At 55.9% G+C, this 20,285-nt stretch overlaps 1 protein-coding gene across 1 annotated transcript; it reads left to right on the top strand.

Annotated features, from left to right (window-relative positions):
* Positions 1–844: 844 nt before the first annotated feature.
* On the top strand, positions 845–20,065 carry LOC144491031 (catenin delta-1-like; the record flags this gene model as incomplete). Its single annotated transcript, XM_078208708.1, has 7 exons — positions 845–1,339; positions 7,781–7,858; positions 9,971–10,126; positions 12,824–13,371; positions 14,926–15,389; positions 18,053–18,236; positions 19,948–20,065. Coding segments are annotated over exons 1-7 (1,752 nt in total), but the record flags the coding sequence as incomplete, so codon positions are not given.
* Positions 20,066–20,285: the final 220 nt, after the last annotated feature.

Raw genomic sequence — 20,285 nt, 5'->3', positions numbered from 1 at the left:
TGTGTAACAGGCTGGAGAAGAGGCTGAATGGGGCCTCCTCCTGTTGCTGTGTAACAGGCTGGAAAAGGGGCTGAATGGGGCCTCCTCCTGTTCCTGTGTAACAGGCTGGAGAAGAGGCTGAATGGCCTCCTCCTGTTCCTGTGTAACAGGCTGGAGAAGGGGCTGAATGGCCTCCTCCTGTTCCTGTGTAACAGGCTGGAGAAGGGGCTGAATGGCCTCCTCCTGTTCCTGTGTAACAGGCTGGAGAAGGGGCTGAATGGGGCCTCCTCCTGTTCCTGTGTAACAGGCTGGAGAAGGGGCTGAATGGGGCCTCCTCCTGTTCCTGTGTAACAGGCTGGAGAAGGGGCTGAATGGGGCCTCCTGTTACTGTGTAACAGGCTGGAGAAGAGGCTGAATGGCCTCCTCCTGTTCCTGTGTAACAGGCTGGAGAAGGGGCTGAATGGCCTCCTCCTGTTGCTGTGTAACAGGCTGGAGAAGGGGCTGAATGGCCTCCTCCTGTTCCTGTGTAACAGGCTGGAGAAGGGGCTGAATGGGGCCTCCTCCTGTTCCTGTGTAACAGGCTGGAGAAGGGGCTGAATGGGGCCTCCTGTTACTGTGTAACAGGCTGGAGAAGGGGCTGAATGGGGCCTCCTCCTGTTCCTGTGTAACAGGCTGGAGAAGGGGCTGAATGGGGCCTCCTGTTACTGTGTAACAGGCTGGAGAAGGGGCTGAATGGGGCCTCCTCCTGTTCCTGTGTAACAGGCTGGAGAAGGGGCTGAATGGGGCCTCCTCCTGTTTCTCTTGGCTGTTTGGGAAGGAGGTGTGGGAACTGATGTGGGGAGGAGGGGGGAAACTAATTTTAAAAATCTAATGATTGATTTGTTGTGGCCTAAGGTGAGGCTTTTTGTGCTGTGACCTCTTGTACTCTGACCTTTGCTCTTTTTGTTCTCTCTCTGTTTCTCTCTCTCCCCCCTCCCTTCTCTCTCCTTTCTCGCTGACGAACCTCTCGTGAAGAGGAATGTGGGGCAGGTTCTGGGGATGTATTTATTTTCATGTGTTTACGCACGGACAGAGAGATATCTAAATTAAAGGACATTATTCGCCCCCCCCCCCCCACCCCTCCCTCCCCCCCTCCCGCCCCCCAGGGGGCAACGCCATGGATGACTCGGACGTCGAGTCTACGGCCAGCATTCTGGCCTCGGTCAAGGAGCAGGAGGCCCAGTTCGAGAAGCTGACCCGGGCCCTGGAGGACGAGAGAAGGGGCGTCTCGCTGCAGCTACAGCGTGTCAAGCTGGGGCCCGAGGGCATGGGGCTCCCCGCCGTCGCCAACGGCAACGGGACCCTCAGCTGGCGTTGGCAGGTAAAGCTCTCTTCAGCCCGGGGGTCAATCCGCCATCTGCTGCCATCTTGGATTGACCTTGTCATCCGCATTGCTCCATCTCCATCTCATCCATCTACAACTCGTCCCCACCCAAAGTCCTCCCTCCCTTCATACCCAGTGTCCCCATCAAACACTCCCGGGACAGGTACAGCCCGGGGTTAGATACAGAGTAAAGCTCCCTCTACACTGACCCCCATCAAACACTCCCAGGACAGGTACAGCACGGGGTTAGATACAGAGTAAAGCTCCCTCTACACTGTCCCCCATCAAACACTCCCAGGACAGGTACAGCACGGGGTTAGATACAGAGTAAAGCTCCTTCTACACTGTCCCCATCAAACACTCCCAGGACAGGTACAGCACGGGGTTAGATACAGAGTAAAGCTCCCTCTACACTGTCCCCCATCAAACACTCCCAGGACAGGTACAGCACGGGGTTAGATACAGAGTAAAGCTCCCTCTAGACTGTCCCCATCAAACACTCCCAGGACAGGTACAGCACGGGGTTAGATACAGAGTAAAGCTCCCTCTACACTGTCCCCCATCAAACACTCCCAGGACAGGTACAGCACGGGGTTAGATACAGAGTAAAGCTCCCTCTACACTGTCCCCATCAAACACTCCCAGGACAGGGACAGCACGGGGTTAGATACAGAGTAAAGCTCCCTCTGCACTGTCCCCCATCAAACACTCCCAGGACAGGTACAGCACGGGGTTAGATACAGAGTATAGCTCCCTCTACACTGTCCCCATCAAACACTCACAGGACAGGTACAGCACAGGGTTAGATACAGAGTAAAGCTCCCTCAACACTGTCCCCATCAAACACTCCCAGGACAGGTACAGCACAGGGTTAGATACAGAGTAAAGCTCCCTCTACACTGTCCCCATCAAACACTCCCAGGACAGGGACAGCACGGGGTTAGATACAGAGTAAAGCTCCCTCCACACTGTCCCCATCAAACACTCCCAGGACTGGTACAGCACGGGGTTAGATACAGAGTAAAGCTCCCTCTACACTGCCCCCATCAAACCCTCCCAGGACAGGTACAGCACGGGGTTAGATACAGAGTAAAGCTCCCTCTACACTGTCCCCCATCAAACACTCCCAGGACAGGGACAGCACGGGGTGAGATACAGAGTAAATCTCCCTCCACACTGTCCCCATCAAACACTCCCAGGACAGGTACAGCACGGGGTTAGATACAGAGTAAAGCTCCCTCTACACTGTCCCCCATCAAACACTCCCAGGACAGGTACAGCACGGGGTTAGATACAGAGTAAAGCTCCCTCTACACTGTCCCCATCAAACACTCACAGGACAGGTACAGCACAGGGTTAGATACAGAGTAAAGCTCCCTCTACACTGTCCCCATCAAACACTCCCAGGACAGGTACAGCACAGGGTTAGATACAGAGTAAAGCTCCCTCGACACTGTCCCCATCAAACACTCCCAGGACAGGGACAGCACGGGGTGAGATACAGAGTAAAGCTCCCTCTGCACTGTCCCCCATCTCAAACACACCCAGGACAGGTACAGCACGGGGTTAGATACAGAGTAAAGCTCCCTCTACACTGCCCCCATCAAACACACCCAGCACAGGTACAGCACGGGGTTAGATACAGAGTAACGCCCCCTCTACACTGTCCCCATCAAACACTCCCAGGACAGGTACAGCACGGGGTTAGATACAGAGTAAAGCTCCCTCTACACTGTCCCCATCAAACACTCCCAGGACAGGTACAGCACGGGGTTAGATACAGAGTAAAGCTGTAGCTGATATTTCCAGTTAATTTCTCCCACTCACCAACCCCCATCAGTTTAAACAAAAAATCTCACTGATAATTCTCGACTCTGTCCCCCTCAGACGTCCCGACTGCTGGGGAGGGTGTTGTCCTGATACCGTCCCTTGTCAAGGAGACGAGTCTTAAAAGGAATAAGGGATTGGGAGAGGAAGGAATGTGACTGTTGTCTGTCTGTCTCTTCCCCCCCCCCCCCGCCCCTGCCCCTGTCCCCTCCGCTCTGAAGGTCACTCACTGCAATTGAGGCGACCGAGAGATTGCTGCCTTTAGCACTCGGGTTCGCCCACACGGAATGTCGATTTTAAAAATAGCCAAACTGGGACATGTCTGACTTGCGCCCAGGCATCATCCTTCATTGCGGTTGCTTGCACTCAGAAACACAGGAGAGAATTCTGTTTCATTATCACCCACGCTCTGAGTCTGTGCTGTGCTGTTTGATGTTGCCAACTTGTGTTGTCAATGTGTGGTCTGTGGCGGGCGTTCAGAGAAGGGGATTTGTCTCCCCCCCCCCCCCCCCTCCCCCCCGCCCCCACAACCCCCCACCTTGGGGTAGCCGTGGTATCGGGGATTTCAGGTCAGGGCGTAGGTACCCCCTGTGTCGGGGGGACAGGGAGTGGGAATGTCCTCGACTTTGTTCTCAAGGGCCAGGGTCCTTTGGGGATTTGCAAAAAGGGGAACTACTTTTGGGGCCCGCGATTGGGTGGATGGGGGGAGTGAGAGGGGAGGCCACCAAGTGGGGTGTCGCAGCAGTCAGCTTGAAAGCAACGGGCAGAATGGCCCCTCACTCCTGGCTTGGGTATCAGCGTGTGATTTGATACTCGTGGGGAGGAGGTGTGGCCTGTTTGGGGGGAGAGGTGGGCATCGATGGTGGGATTGGCCAGAGGAAATTTCTGATTGTTTTGGGATTGTCTCCAATGGGAAGGGGTTTGGATCCAATGGGATTGTGTAGAATGGGAGTGAATGGGAAGGGGTTTTGGATCCATTGGGATTGTGTTGAATGGGAAGGGGTTTGGGTCCATTGGGATTGTGTTGAATGGGAGTGAATGGGAAGGGGTTTGGATCCATTGGGATTGTGTTGAATGGGAAGGGGTTTGGGTCCATTGGGATTGTGTAGAATGGGAGTGAATGGGAAGGGGTTTTGGATCCATTGGGATTGTGTAGAATGGCAGTGAATGGGAAGGGGTTTGGATCCATTGGGATTGTGTAGAATGGCAGTGAATGGGAAGGGGTTTGGATCCATTGGGATTGTGTAGAATGGGAGTGAATGGGAAGGGGTTTGGATCCATTGGGATTGTGTAGAATGGCAGTGAATGGGAAGGGGTTTGGGTCCATTGGGATTGTGTAGAATGGGAGTGAATGGGAGGGGGTTTGGGTCCATTGGGATTGTGTAGAATGGGAAGGGGTTTGGGTCCATTGGGATTGTGTAGAATGGCAGTGAATGGGAAGGGGTTTGGATCCATTGGGATTGTGTAGAATGGGAGTGAATGGGAGGGGGTTTGGGTCCATTGGGATTGTGTAGAATGGGAATGGGTTTGGGTCCATTGGGATTGTGTAGAATGGGAGTGAATGGGAAGGGGTTTGGACCCATTGGGATTGTGTGGAATGGGAATGAATGGGAAGGGGTCTGGGTCCATTGGGATTGTGTAGAATGGGAGTGAATGGGAAGGTGTTTGGATCCATTGGGATTGTATGGAATGGGAGTGAATGGGAGGGGGTTTGGGTCCATTGGGATTGTGTAGAATGGGAGTGAATGGGAGGGGGTTTGGGTCCATTGGGATTGTGTAGAATGGGAAGGGGTTTGGGTCCATTGGGATTGTGTTGAATGGGAAGGGGTTTGGGTCCATTGGGATTGTGTAGAATGGGAATGAATGGGAAGGTGTTTGGATCCATTGGGATTGTGTAGAATGGGAAGGGCATTGGGCCGATCCTGGCTGGCGGAAGACTCCTGTCATCGTCTCGAGCTGGTTGGGTTCTGAAGTTGGAATGTGTTTGTGAGTCTGCCCTGACTGGGATGCGGTTATTGATTAACTGCTCAGTAAACAGCCCTTTGCTCTCTGCCTCTCTCTGAGCAACCAGCACACCTCTGGCACGGAAGAGAGGCTCGGAGAGTCGAGGGTTGTCCTTGGCAAAGTGGAAATTGGTGCCATTAAAAGGAAGCTATTGCATCAATTGCATCAGCATCCTGGAGAAAGTGCTTGGCCTTTCTTTGGAATGTTGTGATGAGAATTCCCGATTGGATCAAGCCCCCTTCCCGTTCATTCCCGCCCTATACAATCCCAGTGGGCCCAATCTTTCCCGTTGATTGCACAATCCCGGCGGGATCAAACCCTTACCTGGGCCAGGACCATCCAAGTGATGACTGTTGACCCTTCGCTGAGGGAAAACCAAACGGGGCCTTTCACAACCTCCTGAGGCGCCCAAGCTCTTCAGTCAGGGAAGGACTGTTTCTCTCGGATGGCTGGTCATCCATCAATTGCGGCAGGGGTGGCAGGGGGGGGTGAGATGGGTGTCGGCACAGCAAGATCCTACAACACGGCCAGCACTGAATTTATTATTTTGAGTTTTAGTTGTGGGTTAAATATCAGGGTACTGGGGAGAGCTCGGGGTGAAGGAACATTAATGGCGTTGGGTATGGGCAGGTCGGAGAGGGTATGATTGCCTTGGCCACTGGCCTCAGAACTTGTCACCCCCGATAGGAACGATGGTCGCTTCAATCCTAGACCGGAATGTTTGGGGTTTGCGCCAACGCGGCCTCCATCTTGCACATGGCAAGCGCCCAGTTGGAAGGACGCTGGGGGAGCTTCCCGATGTGACCCTACCGCCTGAGACCCATCCCGAGGGGCGTTTAGACCCCAGAAGCCAAAGCTGACCCTGAGATGACCTCCAGCAGCCCTTTCGGCCAATTCAGGACTTCTTAACAGAGGGACCTGTCCCAGGATGCTCCACTGGAGAGGTTGTGGAACTGAATCGGACCCCCCGTAAGCATGAGGAGGTGGTCAGACAGGCCCAAGGCTCGGTGAAGGACTGAGGTTTTCGAGGAATGTCCTACGTGAGAAAGCGAGAGGCAGAGAAGTTCAGGGAGGGAATTTCAGAGTTTAGCGATCCCCCCCCACCCCCCCACCCCCCCCCCCCCCACCCCAACCTCCCCACCTCCCCGCCCCCCACCCCCCCAGGCAGCTGAAGGCACGGCCGCCCATGGCGGAGTGATTTAAAATCAAAGGATGCTCAAGAGGCCGCAATTGGAGGAACAGAGATCTGAGGGTTGTGGGAGGTTACAGAGATAGGGAGGGGTGTAGGGGCTGGAGGAGGTTACAGAGATAGGGAGGGGTGTAGGGGCTGGAGGAGGTTACAGAGATAGGGAGGGGTGTAGGGGCTGGAGGAGGTTACAGAGATAGGGAGGGGTGTCGGGGCTGGAGGAGGTTACAGAGATAGGGAGGGGTGTCGGGGCTGGAGGAGGTTACAGAGATAGGGAGGGGTGTCGGGGCTGGAGGAGGTTACAGAGATAGGGAGGGGTGTAGGGGCTGGAGGAGGTTACAGAGATAGGGAGGGGTGTAGGGGCTGGAGGGGGTTACAGAGATAGGGAGGGGTGTAGGGGCTGGAGGGGGTTACAGAGATAGGGAGGGGTGTAGGGGCTGGAGGGGGTTACAGAGATAGGGAGGGGTGTAGGGGTTGGAGGGGGTTACAGAGATAGGGAGGGGTGTAGGGGCTGGAGGGGGTTACAGAGATAGGGAGGGGTGTAGGGGCTGGAGGAGGTTACAGAGATAGGGAGGGGTGTAGGGGCTGGAGGGGGTTACAGAGATAGGGAGGGGTGTAGGGGCTGGAGGAGGTTACAGAGATAGGGAGGGGTGTAGGGGCTGGAGGAGGTTACAGAGATAGGGAGGGCTGTAGGGTCTGGAGGGGGTTACAGAGATAGGGAGGGCTGTAGGGTCTGGAGGGGGTTACAGAGATAGGGAGGGGTGTAGGGGCTGGAGGGGGTTACAGAGATAGGGAGGGGTGTGGGGGCTGGAGGGGGTTACAGAGATAGGGAGGGGTGTGGGGGCTGGAGGGGGTTACAGAGATAGGGAGGGGTGTCGGTGGGAGTGAGGATCGGGACAATCTCAGTAACTGTAGGGTGGATTTTGGAACTGGGATTGGAGTCTGGGTCCCAATGTGGGTCAGGCAGTTTGGAGCGTGTTAAAAGCTGAAGTGGGCCAGCTCTGGGAGTGCAGATTACTGCAGTGGGTTGTGGATTGGAAACTAGCGATGTGAGCATCGGATTCTGGATGTAACAAGGACACGGGTATGGTGGTCGCGTGTTTATTGCCATGTGTGTGTGCATGCGTGCACTGTGGTGCGTGTTCATTGTCACACAGGGTCGGCGTGTTAGTTGCCATATATACACGCGTGTGCAGCCGGGGAGTTGGATCTGGTATTTGGAGGGTGTGCGACTTTGGAGTCTCCATCCCAGTGGTGGAGTTAGCTGGTGGTGCCTGTTTCACCGGGAGGTGGGCAGCCAGGGAGACGGGGCGGGGGACGACGGAGGGACTGATGGGTGCAGGAGGGGTCTCTGCACTGTGTTCTCTACAATAGTCGACGGGTTCGACAGTGACGAGATTCTCTCTCTCGTTTTTAATCAGACCCAAAACGGATTACTAGCTGGCGATGCTGAGACTGAACACATACTGTCAGCTGAGACTCGTGTGAAAGGCCCACAGGTACGTACAGACAAGAGCCAATGCTGTCGCCCCCATCGGAACTGCCACTCAATAAAATGGCGGCTGAAACATGGACCCCCAAGTTCCCGCCAGCCCCCGATAACTCCTGCCCGGTTTAGTCAAGAATCTGCCCACCTCGAGCTCGGATCCATTCGCTCAGCCCCCAACGCTCCCCTGTGGAAGAGAATTCCAAACATTCGCAATCCTCTGAGAGAAAGCACTTCTCCTCCTCCAGCCCCCAGACCCCTCCCTATCTCTGTAGCCTCCTCCAGCCCCTACACCCCTCCCTACCTCTGTAACCTCCTCCAGCCCCTACACCCCTCCCTATCTCTGTAACCTCCTCCAGCCCCTACACCCCCTCCCTATCTCTGTAACCTCCTCCAGCCCCTACACACCTCCCTAACTCTGTAACCTCCTCCAGCCCCTACACCCCTCCCTATTCCTGTAACCTCCTCCAGCCCCTACACTCCTCCCTAACTCTGTAACCTCCTCCAGCCCCTACACCCCTCCCTATTCCTGTAACCTCCTCCAGCCCCTACACTCCTCCCTATCTCTGTAACCCCCTCCAGCCCCTACACACCTCCCTATCTCTGTAACCCCCTCCAGTCCCTACACCCCTCCCTATCTCTGTTATCTCCTCCAGCCCTACACCGCTCCCTATCTCTGTAACCCCCTCCAGCCCGTGCACCTCTCCCTATCTCTGTAACCTCCTACACCTCTCCCTATCTCTGTAACCTTCTCCAGCCCTGACACCCCTTCCTGTCTCTGTAACCTCCTCCAGCCCCTACACCCCTCCCCATCTCTGTAACCTCCTCCAGCCCCTACACCCCTCCCTACCTCTGTAACCTCCTCCAGCCCCTACACCCCTCCCTATCTCTGTAACCTCCTCCAGCTCCTACACCCCTCCCTATCTCTGTAACCTCCTACACCCCTCCCTATTTCTGTAATCTTCTCCAGCCCTGACACCCCTTCCTGTCTCTGTAACCTCCTCCAGCCCCTACATCCCCTCCCTATCCCTGTAACCTCCTGCAGCCCTCCCTATCTCTGTAACCTCCTCCAGCCCCTACATCCCCTCCCTATCTCTAACCTCCTCCAGCCCCTACACCCCTCCCTATCTCTGTATCCTCCTTTCCTCCTACACCCCTCCCTATCTCTGTAACCTTCTCCAGCCCCGACACCCCTTCCTGTCTCTGTAACCTCCTCCAGCCCCTACATCCCCTCCCCATCTCTGTAACCTCCTCCAGCTCCTACACCCCTCCCTATCTCTGTAACCTCCTCCAGCCCCTACACCCCTCCCTATCTCTGTAACCTCCTCCAGCCCCTACACCCCTCCCCATCTCTGTAACCTCCTCCAGCCCCTACACCTCTCCATATCTCTGTAACCTCCTCCAGGCCCTCGTCATAAGCCCCCTCCATACTGCCCCGGCTTCTGCCTTGGGCTCACTCCCTCTGGCTTTCACCCCTCCTCCTCTCCAACGTGAGGGTTCAACCGTGCCCCACATGGGAGATGAAGCTAACTTGGCAATAGGCCGGGATCCAAGCCTGGGGTTTTCCTGAGCCTGCCTCCCTCACGTGCTGTGTGCGCGCACGTGCGGGGTTCGATATATCCGTGGCTGTGTGAAACTAGGTTGGAAATTAAGCCTGGGCATTTCCTCCTCTGGGATGTGTGTGTGTGTTTGTGGGGCTCACTATAATCCCTGGGTGCGAGATCAGGCTCAGTTAGCAGTAGGCCGCAAACAAAGCCTGGGCCTTTCCTACTCCAAGCCCGTGTGTGTTGGGGGGGGGCGGGGGGGGGAGGGAGGCTGCGTGGCCAACATTTACCAAGTCAAAAAGGGGGCCAATTTGTCCGGGGGGGGTGGTGGGGAAGGTTTGTTTCTGGTGACTGTAACAGGTTGGCGAATCAGACAATCCTTCAAAATATGGGCCAGTTGGCCACCCTGAGGTGTCTGGGCCGACCGAGCCCACTGCTAGGTTTTGAGGTTAGCCTGACCTGGCTGTAGGCCGGAAATGAAGCCTGGGTTTGCCTGGGCCTTTCCCGGTCACCGTGTGCCTTACCGGGTTGTGACTGGATGCTGCTTTGTTTTTCTCTCTCTCTCCGCTGGCCCACCCCAGGATCACCAGCTCCAGTACAACACCGTCACCATGATGCAGGAGCCGAGCCCGTACATCGAGGAAACGGTCACCGTGGAGGAGGACCCCGATCAGGCCCCGTCGGTCATCTCCGTGGAAATGGACGAAGATGGCACCACTCGTAGGACCGAGACCACGGTGAGTGGCGAGGGGAGGGGGTTAGAGAGGCGCTGACCATCACGAGGCTGCCATCCTTCAGGTGTTGGCCGAAGCTTGACTGGAGGGTCAGGCAGAGAGAGGAAACAAGATCCGACTGACCAGCCCGCACGGTGCTAACACTGTGGGTGAAGAGCTTGCTTTGCTGGACGGTGGGCTTTGGAATCTGGTGGGTTGGGTAGGAAGTCAGAGCAGAGGGTTCAGAGGTGGAAACATCTTTTTATCTATTCACGGGATGTGGGCGTCGCTGGCTGGGCCCAACATTTATTACCCATCCCTAATTACCTCTCGAAGGTAGCGGGTGAGCCGCCATCTTGAACCCATCTTGAGTCCATGTGGTGTAGGTACACCCACAGTGCTGTTAGGGAGGGAGTTCCAGGATTGTTATTGGACATCAGTCAGCCCCCGTGTGGTGTAGGTACACCCACAGTGCTGTTAGGGAGGGAGTTCCAGGATTGTTATTGGACATCAGTCAGCCCCCGTGTGGTGTAGGTACACCCACAGTGCTGTTAGGGAGGGAGTTCCAGGATTGTTATTGGACATCAGTCAGCCCCCGTGTGGTGTAGGTACACCCACAGTGCTGTTAGGGAGGGAGTTCCAGGATTGTTATTGGACATCAGTCAGCCCCCGTGTGGTGTAGGTACACCCACAGTGCTGTTAGGGAGGGAGTTCCAGGATTGTTATTGGACATCAGTCAGTCCCCGTGTGGTGTAGGTACACCCACAGTGCTGTTAGGAAGGGAGTTCCAGGATTGTTATTGGACATCAGTCAGTCCCATGTGGTGTAGGTACACCCACAGTGCTGTTAGGGAGGGAGTTCCAGGATTGTTATTGGACATCAGTCAGTCCCCGTGTGGTGTAGGTACACCCACAGTGCTGTTAGGGAGGGAGTTCCAGGATTGTTATTGGACATCAGTCAGTCCCATGTGGTGTAGGTACACCCACAGTGCTGTTAGGGAGGGAGTTTCAGGATTGTTATTGGACATCAGTCAGTCCCATGTGGTGTAGGTACACCCACAGTGCTGTTAGGGAGGGAGTTCCAGGATTGTTATTGGACATCAGTCAGTCCCATGTGGTGTAGGTCCACCCACAGTGCTGTTAGGGAGGGAGTTCCAGGATTGTTATTGGACATCAGTCAGTCCCATGTGGTGTAGGTACACCCACAGTGCTGTTAGGGAGGGAGTTCCAGGATTGTTTTTGGACATCAGTCAGTCCCATGTGGTGTAGGTACACCCACAGTGCTGTTAGGGAGGGAGTTCCAGGATTTGGACCCAGCGACAGTGAAGGAACGGCCGATATATTTCCAAGTCGGGATGGTGAGTGACTCGGACTGGAACCTCCAGGTGGGGGTGTTCCCAGGTATCTGCTGCCCTTGTCCTTCTAGATGGTAGAGGTGGTGGGTTTGGAAGGTGCTGCCTAAGGAGCCTTGGTGAGTCGTTGCGGTGCATCTTGTAGATGGTACACACGGCTGTCACTGTGCGTCGGGGGTGGAGGGAGTGAGTGTTTGTGGTTAGCGTGTCGATCGAGCGGGGCTGCTTTGTCCTGGATGGTGTTGAGCTTCTCGAGTGTTGTTGGGAGCCGCACCCATCCAGGTGAGTGGAGAGTGTTCCATCACACTCCTGACTGTGTCCTTGTAGATGGTGGACAGGCTTTGGGGGGAGTCAGGAGGTGAGTTACTCTCCGCAGGATTCCCAGCCTCTGACCTGCTCTGGGAGCCACTGTGTTTATACGGCTGGGTCCAGTTCAGTGTCTGGTCAGTGGTAACTCCCAGGATGTTGACAGTGGGAGAGGGGATTCAGCGATGGGAATGCCATTGAATGTCAAGAGGGTAGATGGTTAGATTCTCTCTTGTTGGAGATGTCAGGGCCCTCACGTGGCGCAGAGGCAGAAGTGGAACATCAGTGGACTCCCGAGGCTCGGCCCAGAAAAGCTTAACCCAGAAGTCGCGGTAAGGGCAAGGACTATCGTATCACATTGTGCCAGCGATGTGGAACTTCAGTCAGTGCGGGAGGAGCTGGGATCATTCTCCTCGGAGTGGGGAAGATTGAGGGGGAAATTCAATCGAGGCGATGGTAAATTAACGGGTTTGCTTCTGAGGGGTGGTTACCCCTCCACCCAGATGGGAGAGTCTCGGCCCGGGGGAGGGATTGGGAGTCACAGTCCCAGGATGAGGGGTCGGCCATTTTGGACTGAGATGAAGCAACATGTCTTCACTCGGGAGGAGGCCATTCAGCCCCTTCTCCAGCCTGTTACACAGGAACAGGAGGAGGCCCCATTCAGCCCCTTCTCCAGCCTCTTACACAGGAACAGGAGGAGGTCATTCAGCCCCTCAAGAATACCCCACCGTTCAATGAGATTATGTCCTGGTCTTTTAAGCCCCAAAAAGGGTTTAGGAGAGCGGGGTATTGGGGAGGGTGGGTGGTCGATTTTGAAGGAAACAAAATTGCAACGATCCTGGAACTAATTTTTGTGCTCTCTCTACCCCCCCCCCCCCGCCAACCTGGTCTCTGTCTCTCACCCACCCCCTCCCTGTCTCTGTCTCTCTGCCCCCCCCCCTCTGTTGCTGTCTCTCCCCCGCCCCCCCTCTGTCTCTTCCCCCCACTCTGTTGCTGTCTCCCCCCCCCCCCCTCTCTCTCTCCCCCTCCTCCCACCCTGATGAATTCTTCCCGCTGTTGCCCAGGTGAAGAAGGTGATAAAGACGGTTACCACCCGGATGGTGCACGAGTTGCCGGGTGATCAGCTCTCCTTGGACGGTTCCTCCGTCCAGGGGGGCTACACCCAGACCCTGGACAGAAAGTTCCGCACCAACGGCGAGAGTTACCTCATGCCCCAGGGCAGCTCCACTGTGCCGAGGGGCTACTCCTACCAGGAGGCGTATGGGAGGCCGCAGGGCCAGCGGCTGGGCTACGGGGACCCGGCGCTGGAGGGTTACGGCAGCCTGTCGCGGGGCGCCCGAATCGATCAGCGTTACCAGCCGGTTGTGGACGGCTATCACCGGGGGCCAGGCCGGCTAGACGTCTACGGGGCCCAGCCCCAGGTGCGGGGAGGGGGCAGCAACTTCAACCTGAACCAGTCGCACCCTGAGAGGTTCTTCTCCGAGCCGTATGGGCTGGAGGACGATGAACGCAGCGTGGGCTACGATGAACCCGATTACGGCCTCGCGCACGACTACCAGACGGCCAAACGCTCAGCCACCCCGTCCGACCTCCGCATCCGCAACCTCCGCAGGTAAATGAAGGGCCGGGCTCCCCCCCCCCCCCCCCCCCCTCCTTCACACCAATATACCCACTGTCCCCATCAAACACTCCCAGGACAGGTACAGCACCGGGTTAGATACAGAGTAAAGCTCCCTCTACACTGTCCCCATCAAACACTCCCAGGACAGGTACAGCACCGGGTTAGATACAGAGTAAAGCTCCCTCTACACTGTCCCCCATCAAACACTCCCAGGACAGGTACAGCACGGGGTTAGATACAGAGTAAAGCTCCCTCTACACTGTCCCCATCAAACACTCCCAGGACAGGTACAGCACGGGGTTAGATACAGAGTAAAGCTCCCTCTACACTGTCCCCATCAAACACTCCCAGGACAGGTACAGCACGGGGTTAGATACAGAGTAAAGCTCCCTCTACACTGTCCCCCATCAAACACTCCCAGGACAGGTACAGCACGGGGTTAGATACAGAGTAAAGCTCTATCAACATTACGTTGAGTGTGTGTCTCCACACATCCCCCTCCTCTTTTGGAGACCAATTCTCCTTGGAAAGGAGAGGGAATTTCCCCATGACCGATGCACGGAATCGCGAGCGAAGGTTTCTCATTTTACGACTTTTTTCCTGCAACAAATTAAAACCAACATTGAGCAAACATTATACAACACGCTGTTGAGACACAAGTCCAGAAAAGGTGCACCCCACGCTCCTTCTTCCTCCCCGCCCCCCTCGGCAACACCCCCCCCCCCCCCCCCCCCCCCAGTTAACATAAGTCCAAACTCCACACCATGTTTATACTTTACACCACACTCCCAGTTAATGTGTCGCATTCTGACAGTTTGTCTGCTTCCTTCGCTGGTTTTGGCAGGCGCTCTCTCTCCCCCTGCCACACCCAGGTTAGTTTTTCAGCGTCATTCTCGAAGTCACCTCAGTCGATCCTGAGTTTGATTGAGAATGACTTTCGGCAGCAGGGCAGCCACTACCAATCTGGGGATCTACAAATCTCCACAACATCTCTTCAACAGGGCTTTTGTTCCCACCAGCATCCTGCTTGGCGATTGACACCTGCCTTTTTGCAGCTGGCGTGGCAGCAGCCATTTTCATTTACCCCCCAGATCTCTGACTGAGTGAAAAACCCACTCTTTCCCCCCCCCCCCAACAATTTCCAGAAAACCAGCCGTCCCTTTTCTGTCGGTCCTTGTGTGAAAATAGACGTTGATTTGAGTTTTTGTCTCCAGAGCACCCCGATCACATGGGCTTGTCCCTGAGCAGATTTGCCAGGAGGTCATATCCCCCTTTCACCTGCCTGAAACCTAACAACTCAATTTTCCTTCAGTTAAGGAAGACAGTTTAAAACATAGCCGTCTCATCAGGACTCAAAGGATCGTCCCTCTCTCGACACCAAACTCTTCCATTAACGATCATATTGTTGATGTCCAAATTCCACTCCTATGGTGGTCTTCGGTTTATGGGGGGGCAGGGTGGTTGGCAGGGACGGGGGACCGGGCTGGGTACTTTGACTTGCCGCGGGTTCCTAATGTCCTGTCGTGGTCTTGCTTCCCAAAGCAGGAGCTTTGACGACCCGCTGTCAGATGACATGCGCTCGGAGCACGAGGGCTATTACTGGGCCCCCCTGGCCCAGCAGGAACGGGCGGGCAGCATGGCCAGCCTGCAGAGCGCCCGCAAAGACCCGGCGGTGTGGCGGCAGCCGGAGCTCCCCGAGGTGATTGCCATGCTGAATTACAAGCTGGACGCGGTGAAGTTGAACGCGGCCGCCTACCTCCAGCACCTGTGTTACCGCAACGACAAGGTGAAGACTGAGGTGCGGCGCCTCAAGGGCATCCCCGTGCTGGTGGAGCTACTCGACCACCCCAAGAAGGAGGTCCACCATGGCGCCTGTGGGGCCCTCAAGAACATCTCGTACGGCCGTGACCCCGACAACAAGAAGGCCATCAAGAACTGCGACGGCGTCCCCGCGCTTGTCCGCCTGCTCAGGAAGGCACGAGACATGGACCTCAATGAGGTCATCACCGGTAGGTTGGCCGGGCGACAGCGGCCCTCTGACAGTGCGGCACTCCCTCAGCACTGACCCTCTGACAGTGCGGCACTCCCTCAGCACTGACCCTCTGACAGTGCGGCACTCCCTCAGCACTGACCCTCTGACAGTGCGGCACTCCCTCAGCACTGACCCTCTGACAGTGCAGCACTCCCTCAGTACTGACCCTCTGACAGTGCGGCACTCCCTCAGTACTGACCCTCTGACAGTGCGGCGCTCCCTCAGCACTGACCCTCTGACAGTGCAGCACTCCCTCAGCACTGACCCTCTGACAGTGCGGCGCTCCCTCAGCACTGACCCTCTGACAGTGCAGCACTCCCTCAGCACTGACCCTCTGACAGTGCGGCACTCCCTCAGTACTGACCCTCTGACAGTGCGGCGCTCCCTCAGCACTGACCCTCTGACAGTGCGGCACTCCCTCAGCACTGACCCTCTGACAGTGCGGCACTCCCTCAGCACTGACCCTCTGACAGTGCGGCACTCCCTCAGCACTGACCCTCTGACAGTGCGGCACTCCCTCAGTACTGACCCTCTGACAGTGCGGCACTCCCTCAGCACTGACCCTCTGACAGTGCGGCACTCCCTCAGCACTGACCCTCTGACAGTGCGGCACTCCCTCAGCACTGACCCTCTGACAGTGCGGCACTCCCTCAGCACTGACCCTCTGACAGTGCGGCACTCCCTCAGCACTGACCCTCTGACAGTGCGGCACTCCCTCAGCACTGACCCTCTGACAGTGCGGCACTCTCTCAGCACTGACCCTCTGACAGTGCAGCACTCCCTCAGCACTGACCCTCTGACAGTGCGGCACTCCCTCAGCACTGACCCTCTGACAGTGCGGCACTCCCTCAGCACTGACCCTCTGACAGTGCAGCACTCCCTCAGTACTGACCCTCTGACAGTGCGGCACTCCCTCAGTACTGACCCTCTGACAGTGCGGCGCTCCCTCAGCACTGACCCTCTGACAGTGCGGCACTCCCTCAGCACTGACCCTCTGACAGTGCGGCACTCCCTCAGCACTGACCCTCTGACAGTGCGGCACTCCCTCAGCACTGACCCTCTGACAGTGCGGCACTCCCTCAGCACTGACCCTCTGACAGTGCGGCACTCCCTCAGTACTGACCCTCTGACAGTGCGGCACTCCCTCAGTACTGACCCTCTGACAGTGCGGCGCTCCCTCAGCACTGACCCTCTGACAGTGCAGCACTCCCTCAGCACTGACCCTCTGACAGTGCGGCGCTCCCTCAGCACTGACCCTCTGACAGTGCAGCACTCCCTCAGCACTGACCCTCTGACAGTGCGGCACTCCCTCAGTACTGACCCTCTGACAGTGCGGCGCTCCCTCAGCACTGACCCTCTGACAGTGCGGCACTCCCTCAGCACTGACCCTCTGACAGTGCGGCACTCCCTCAGCACTGACCCTCTGACAGTGCGGCACTCCCTCAGCACTGACCTGACTACATTACCCCAATACATTAGTGCCTGTGGTTAAAGACAGGGCTGACATTTATAATGACATTTACCACATTCGCCTGATGCTTTGATCTTTCTCCATCTGTCTCACTCCCCCGTCTCACTCCCCCACCTCACTCTCTCTGTTCCAGTCCCCTTTTCCCTCCCCTTTGTCTGATGGTCTCTCTGTTTCTCTCTTTTTTCCTACCCCTGTCGGTCTGACACGCGCGCTCTCTCTCTCTCTCTCTCCCCTGCTAGTCTGACGCACTCTCTCTCTCTTTCCCCCGTTAGTCTGATGCTCTCTCTTTCTCTCTCTCCCCTGCTAGTCTGACGCACTCTCTCTCTCTTTCCCCCGTTCGTCTGATGCTCTCTCTCTCTCTCTCTCTCCCCTGCTAGTCTGACGCACTCTCTCTCTCTTTCCCCCGTTAGTCTGATGCTCTCTCTTTCTCTCTCTCTCTCCTGTTAGTCTGACGCTCTCTTTCTCCCCCGTTAGCCTGACGCTCTCTCTTTCTTTCTCCCGTTAGTCTGACGCGCTCTCTCTCTCTCTCTCCCCCGTTAGTCTGACGCTCTCTTTCTCCCCCGTTAGCCTGACGCTCTCTCTTTCTCTCTCCCGTTAGTCTGACGCGCTCTCTCTCTCTCCCCCGTTAGTCTGACGCTCTCTTTCTCCCCCGTTAGCCTGACGCTCTCTCTCTCTCTCTCCCGTTAGTCTGACGCGCGCTCTCTCTCTCTCTCCCCCGTTAGTCTGATGCTCTCTCTCTCTCTCCCCCGTTAGTCTGATGCTCTCTCTCTCTCTCCTGTTAGTCTGACGCGCTCTCTCTCTCTCTCCCCCGTTAGTCTGACGCTCTCTCTTTCTCTCTCCCGTTAGTCTGACGCGCGCTCTCTCTCTCCCCGTTAGTCTGACGCGCTCTCTCTCTCTCTCCCCCGTTAGTCTGACGCTCTCTCTCTCTCTCTCCCCCGTTAGTCTGATGCTCTCTCTCTCTCTCCTGTTAGTCTGACGCGCGCTCTCTCTCTCTCTCCCCCGTTAGTCTGATGCTCTCTCTCTCTCTCCTGTTAGTCTGACGCGCGCTCTCTCTCTCTCTCCCCCGTTAGTCTGATGCTCTCTCTCTCTCTCCTGTTAGTCTGACGCTCTCTCTCTCTCTCTCTCCCCCGTTAGTCTGACGCGCTCTCTTTCTCTCTCCCCCGTTACAGGGACTCTCTGGAATCTCTCCTCCCATGACGCGGTGAAGATGGAGATTGTCGAACATGCAGTTCCTGCTCTCTGTGACGAAGTCATTATCCCGCATTCCGGCTGGGAAAACGAACCCAACGAGGACTCCAAGCCCCGGCATGTGGAGTGGGAGGGCGTTCTGACCAACACGGCGGGATGCCTCAGGTACTCCCCTTCTCCCCCTCGCCAATGTTGTTCCTTTGTTTAAGAAGCGTAGCAAGAATAATCCAGGTAATTACAGGCCGGTGAGCCTTACATCAGTGGTAGGGAAATTATTGGAGAGGATTCTTCGAGACAGGGCTTACTCCCACTTGGAAATAAGTGGATGTATTAGTGAGAGGCAGCATGGTTTTGTGAAGGGGAGGTCGTGTCTCATCAACTTGATTGAGTTTATCGAGGAAGTGACGAAGATGATTGAGGGTAGGTCAGTGGATGTTGTCTGCATGGACTTCAGTAAGGCCTTTGACAAGGTCCCTCATGGCAGACTGGTGCAGAAGGTGAAGCTGCATGGGATCAGAGGTGAGCTGGCAAGGTGGATACAGAACTGGCTCGGTCAAAGAAGACAGAGGGTAGCAGTGGAAGTGTGTGTTTCTGAATGGAGGGATGTGACAAGTGATGTTCCTCAGGGATCAGTGCTGGGACCTTTACTTTTCGTAAAATATATAAATGATTTGGAGGAAAATGTAACTGGTTTGATTCGTAAGTTTGCGGACGACACAAAGGTTGGTGGATTTGCAGATCGCGATGAGGACCATCAGAGGATACAGCAGGATATAGATCAGTTGGAGACTTGGGCGGAGAGATGGCAGATGGAGTTTAATCTGGACAACTGTGAGGTAATGCATTTTGGAAGGTCTAATACAGATAGGAAATATACAGTAAATGGCAGAATCCTTAAAAATATTGATAGGCAGAGGGATCTGGGTGTACAGGTACACAGGTCACTGAAAGTGGCAATGCAGGTGGAGAAGGTAGTCAAGAAGGCATACGGCATGCTTGCCTTCTTCGGCCGGGGCATTGAGTTTAAAAATTGGCAAGTCATGCTGCAGCTTTATAGAACCTTAGTGAGGCCGCACTTGGAATATAGTGTTCAATTCTGGTCGCCACACTACCAGAAGGATGTGGAGGCTTTGGAGAGGGTACAGAAAAGATTTACCAGGATGTTGCCTGGTATGGAGGGCATTAGTTACAAGGAGAGGTTGGAGAAACTTGGTTTGTTCTCACTGGAGCGACGGAGGTTGAGGGGAGACCTGATAGAAGTCTACAGGATTATGAGGGGCATGGACAGAGTGGATAGTCAGAAGCTTTTCCCTCAGGGTGGAAGAGTCAAGTACTGGGGGGGCACAGGTTTAAGGTGCGAGGGGCAAGGTTTAAAGGAGATGTACGAGGCAGATTCTTTACACAGAGGGTGGTGGGTGCCTGGAACCCGCTGCCCGGGGAGGGAGTGGAAGCGGATACGGTCGTGAGTTTTAAGGGGCATCTTGACAAGGACATGAATAGGATGGGAATAGAGGGATATGGTCCCGGGAAGGGTAGGGGGTTTTGGTTCAGTCGGGGCAGCATGGTCGATGCAGGCTTGGAGGGGCCGAAGGGCCTGTTCCTGTGCTGTAATTTTCTTTGTTCTGATTCGGAAGCCGCACGGGATCAGAGGTGAGATGGCAAGATGGATACAAAAGATGCTGGGGGAGAGGGGTTTCTGTGACCCCGGGAGAGGGAACGGTCGGCTCCAGGAGGAGTCTCGGGCCCCAGGTAGGGGATTGCGTGTTGCCGCGAGTGGGTAAACGGGTGGGGAGGGGGTTAGTGGTGGGGAGGGGGTGTGGGATCTCGGTTGACGGGGCGATGATTGATTATTCTCACCTCCTGTTCCCGATCTCAGGAATGTCAGCTCAGAAAAAAAGGAAGCTCGCCAGAAACTGCGGGAGTGCAGCGGATTGGTCGATTCTCTGATGCACATCGTCCAATCAGAAATAAACCAAAAAGACGTGGACAGCAAGGTCAGAGAGCGCGGGGTCAAAGGGTCAGTGCTGAGGGGGTGCCGCACTGTCAGAGGGTCAGTGCTGAGGGAGTGCTGCACTGTCAGAGGGTCAGTGCTGAGGGAGTGCCGCACTGTCAGAGGGTCAGTACTGAGGGGGTGCCGCACTGTCAGAGGGTCAGTGCTGAGGGAATGCCGCACTGTCAGAGGGTCAGTGCTGAGGGAGTGCCGCACTGTCAGAG

The sequence above is a fragment of the Mustelus asterias genome, unplaced genomic scaffold (genome assembly GCF_964213995.1).
Source record: "Mustelus asterias unplaced genomic scaffold, sMusAst1.hap1.1 HAP1_SCAFFOLD_4262, whole genome shotgun sequence".
Taxonomy (NCBI): domain Eukaryota; kingdom Metazoa; phylum Chordata; class Chondrichthyes; order Carcharhiniformes; family Triakidae; genus Mustelus; species Mustelus asterias.
This window is presented reverse-complemented; position numbering and strand designations above follow the sequence as displayed.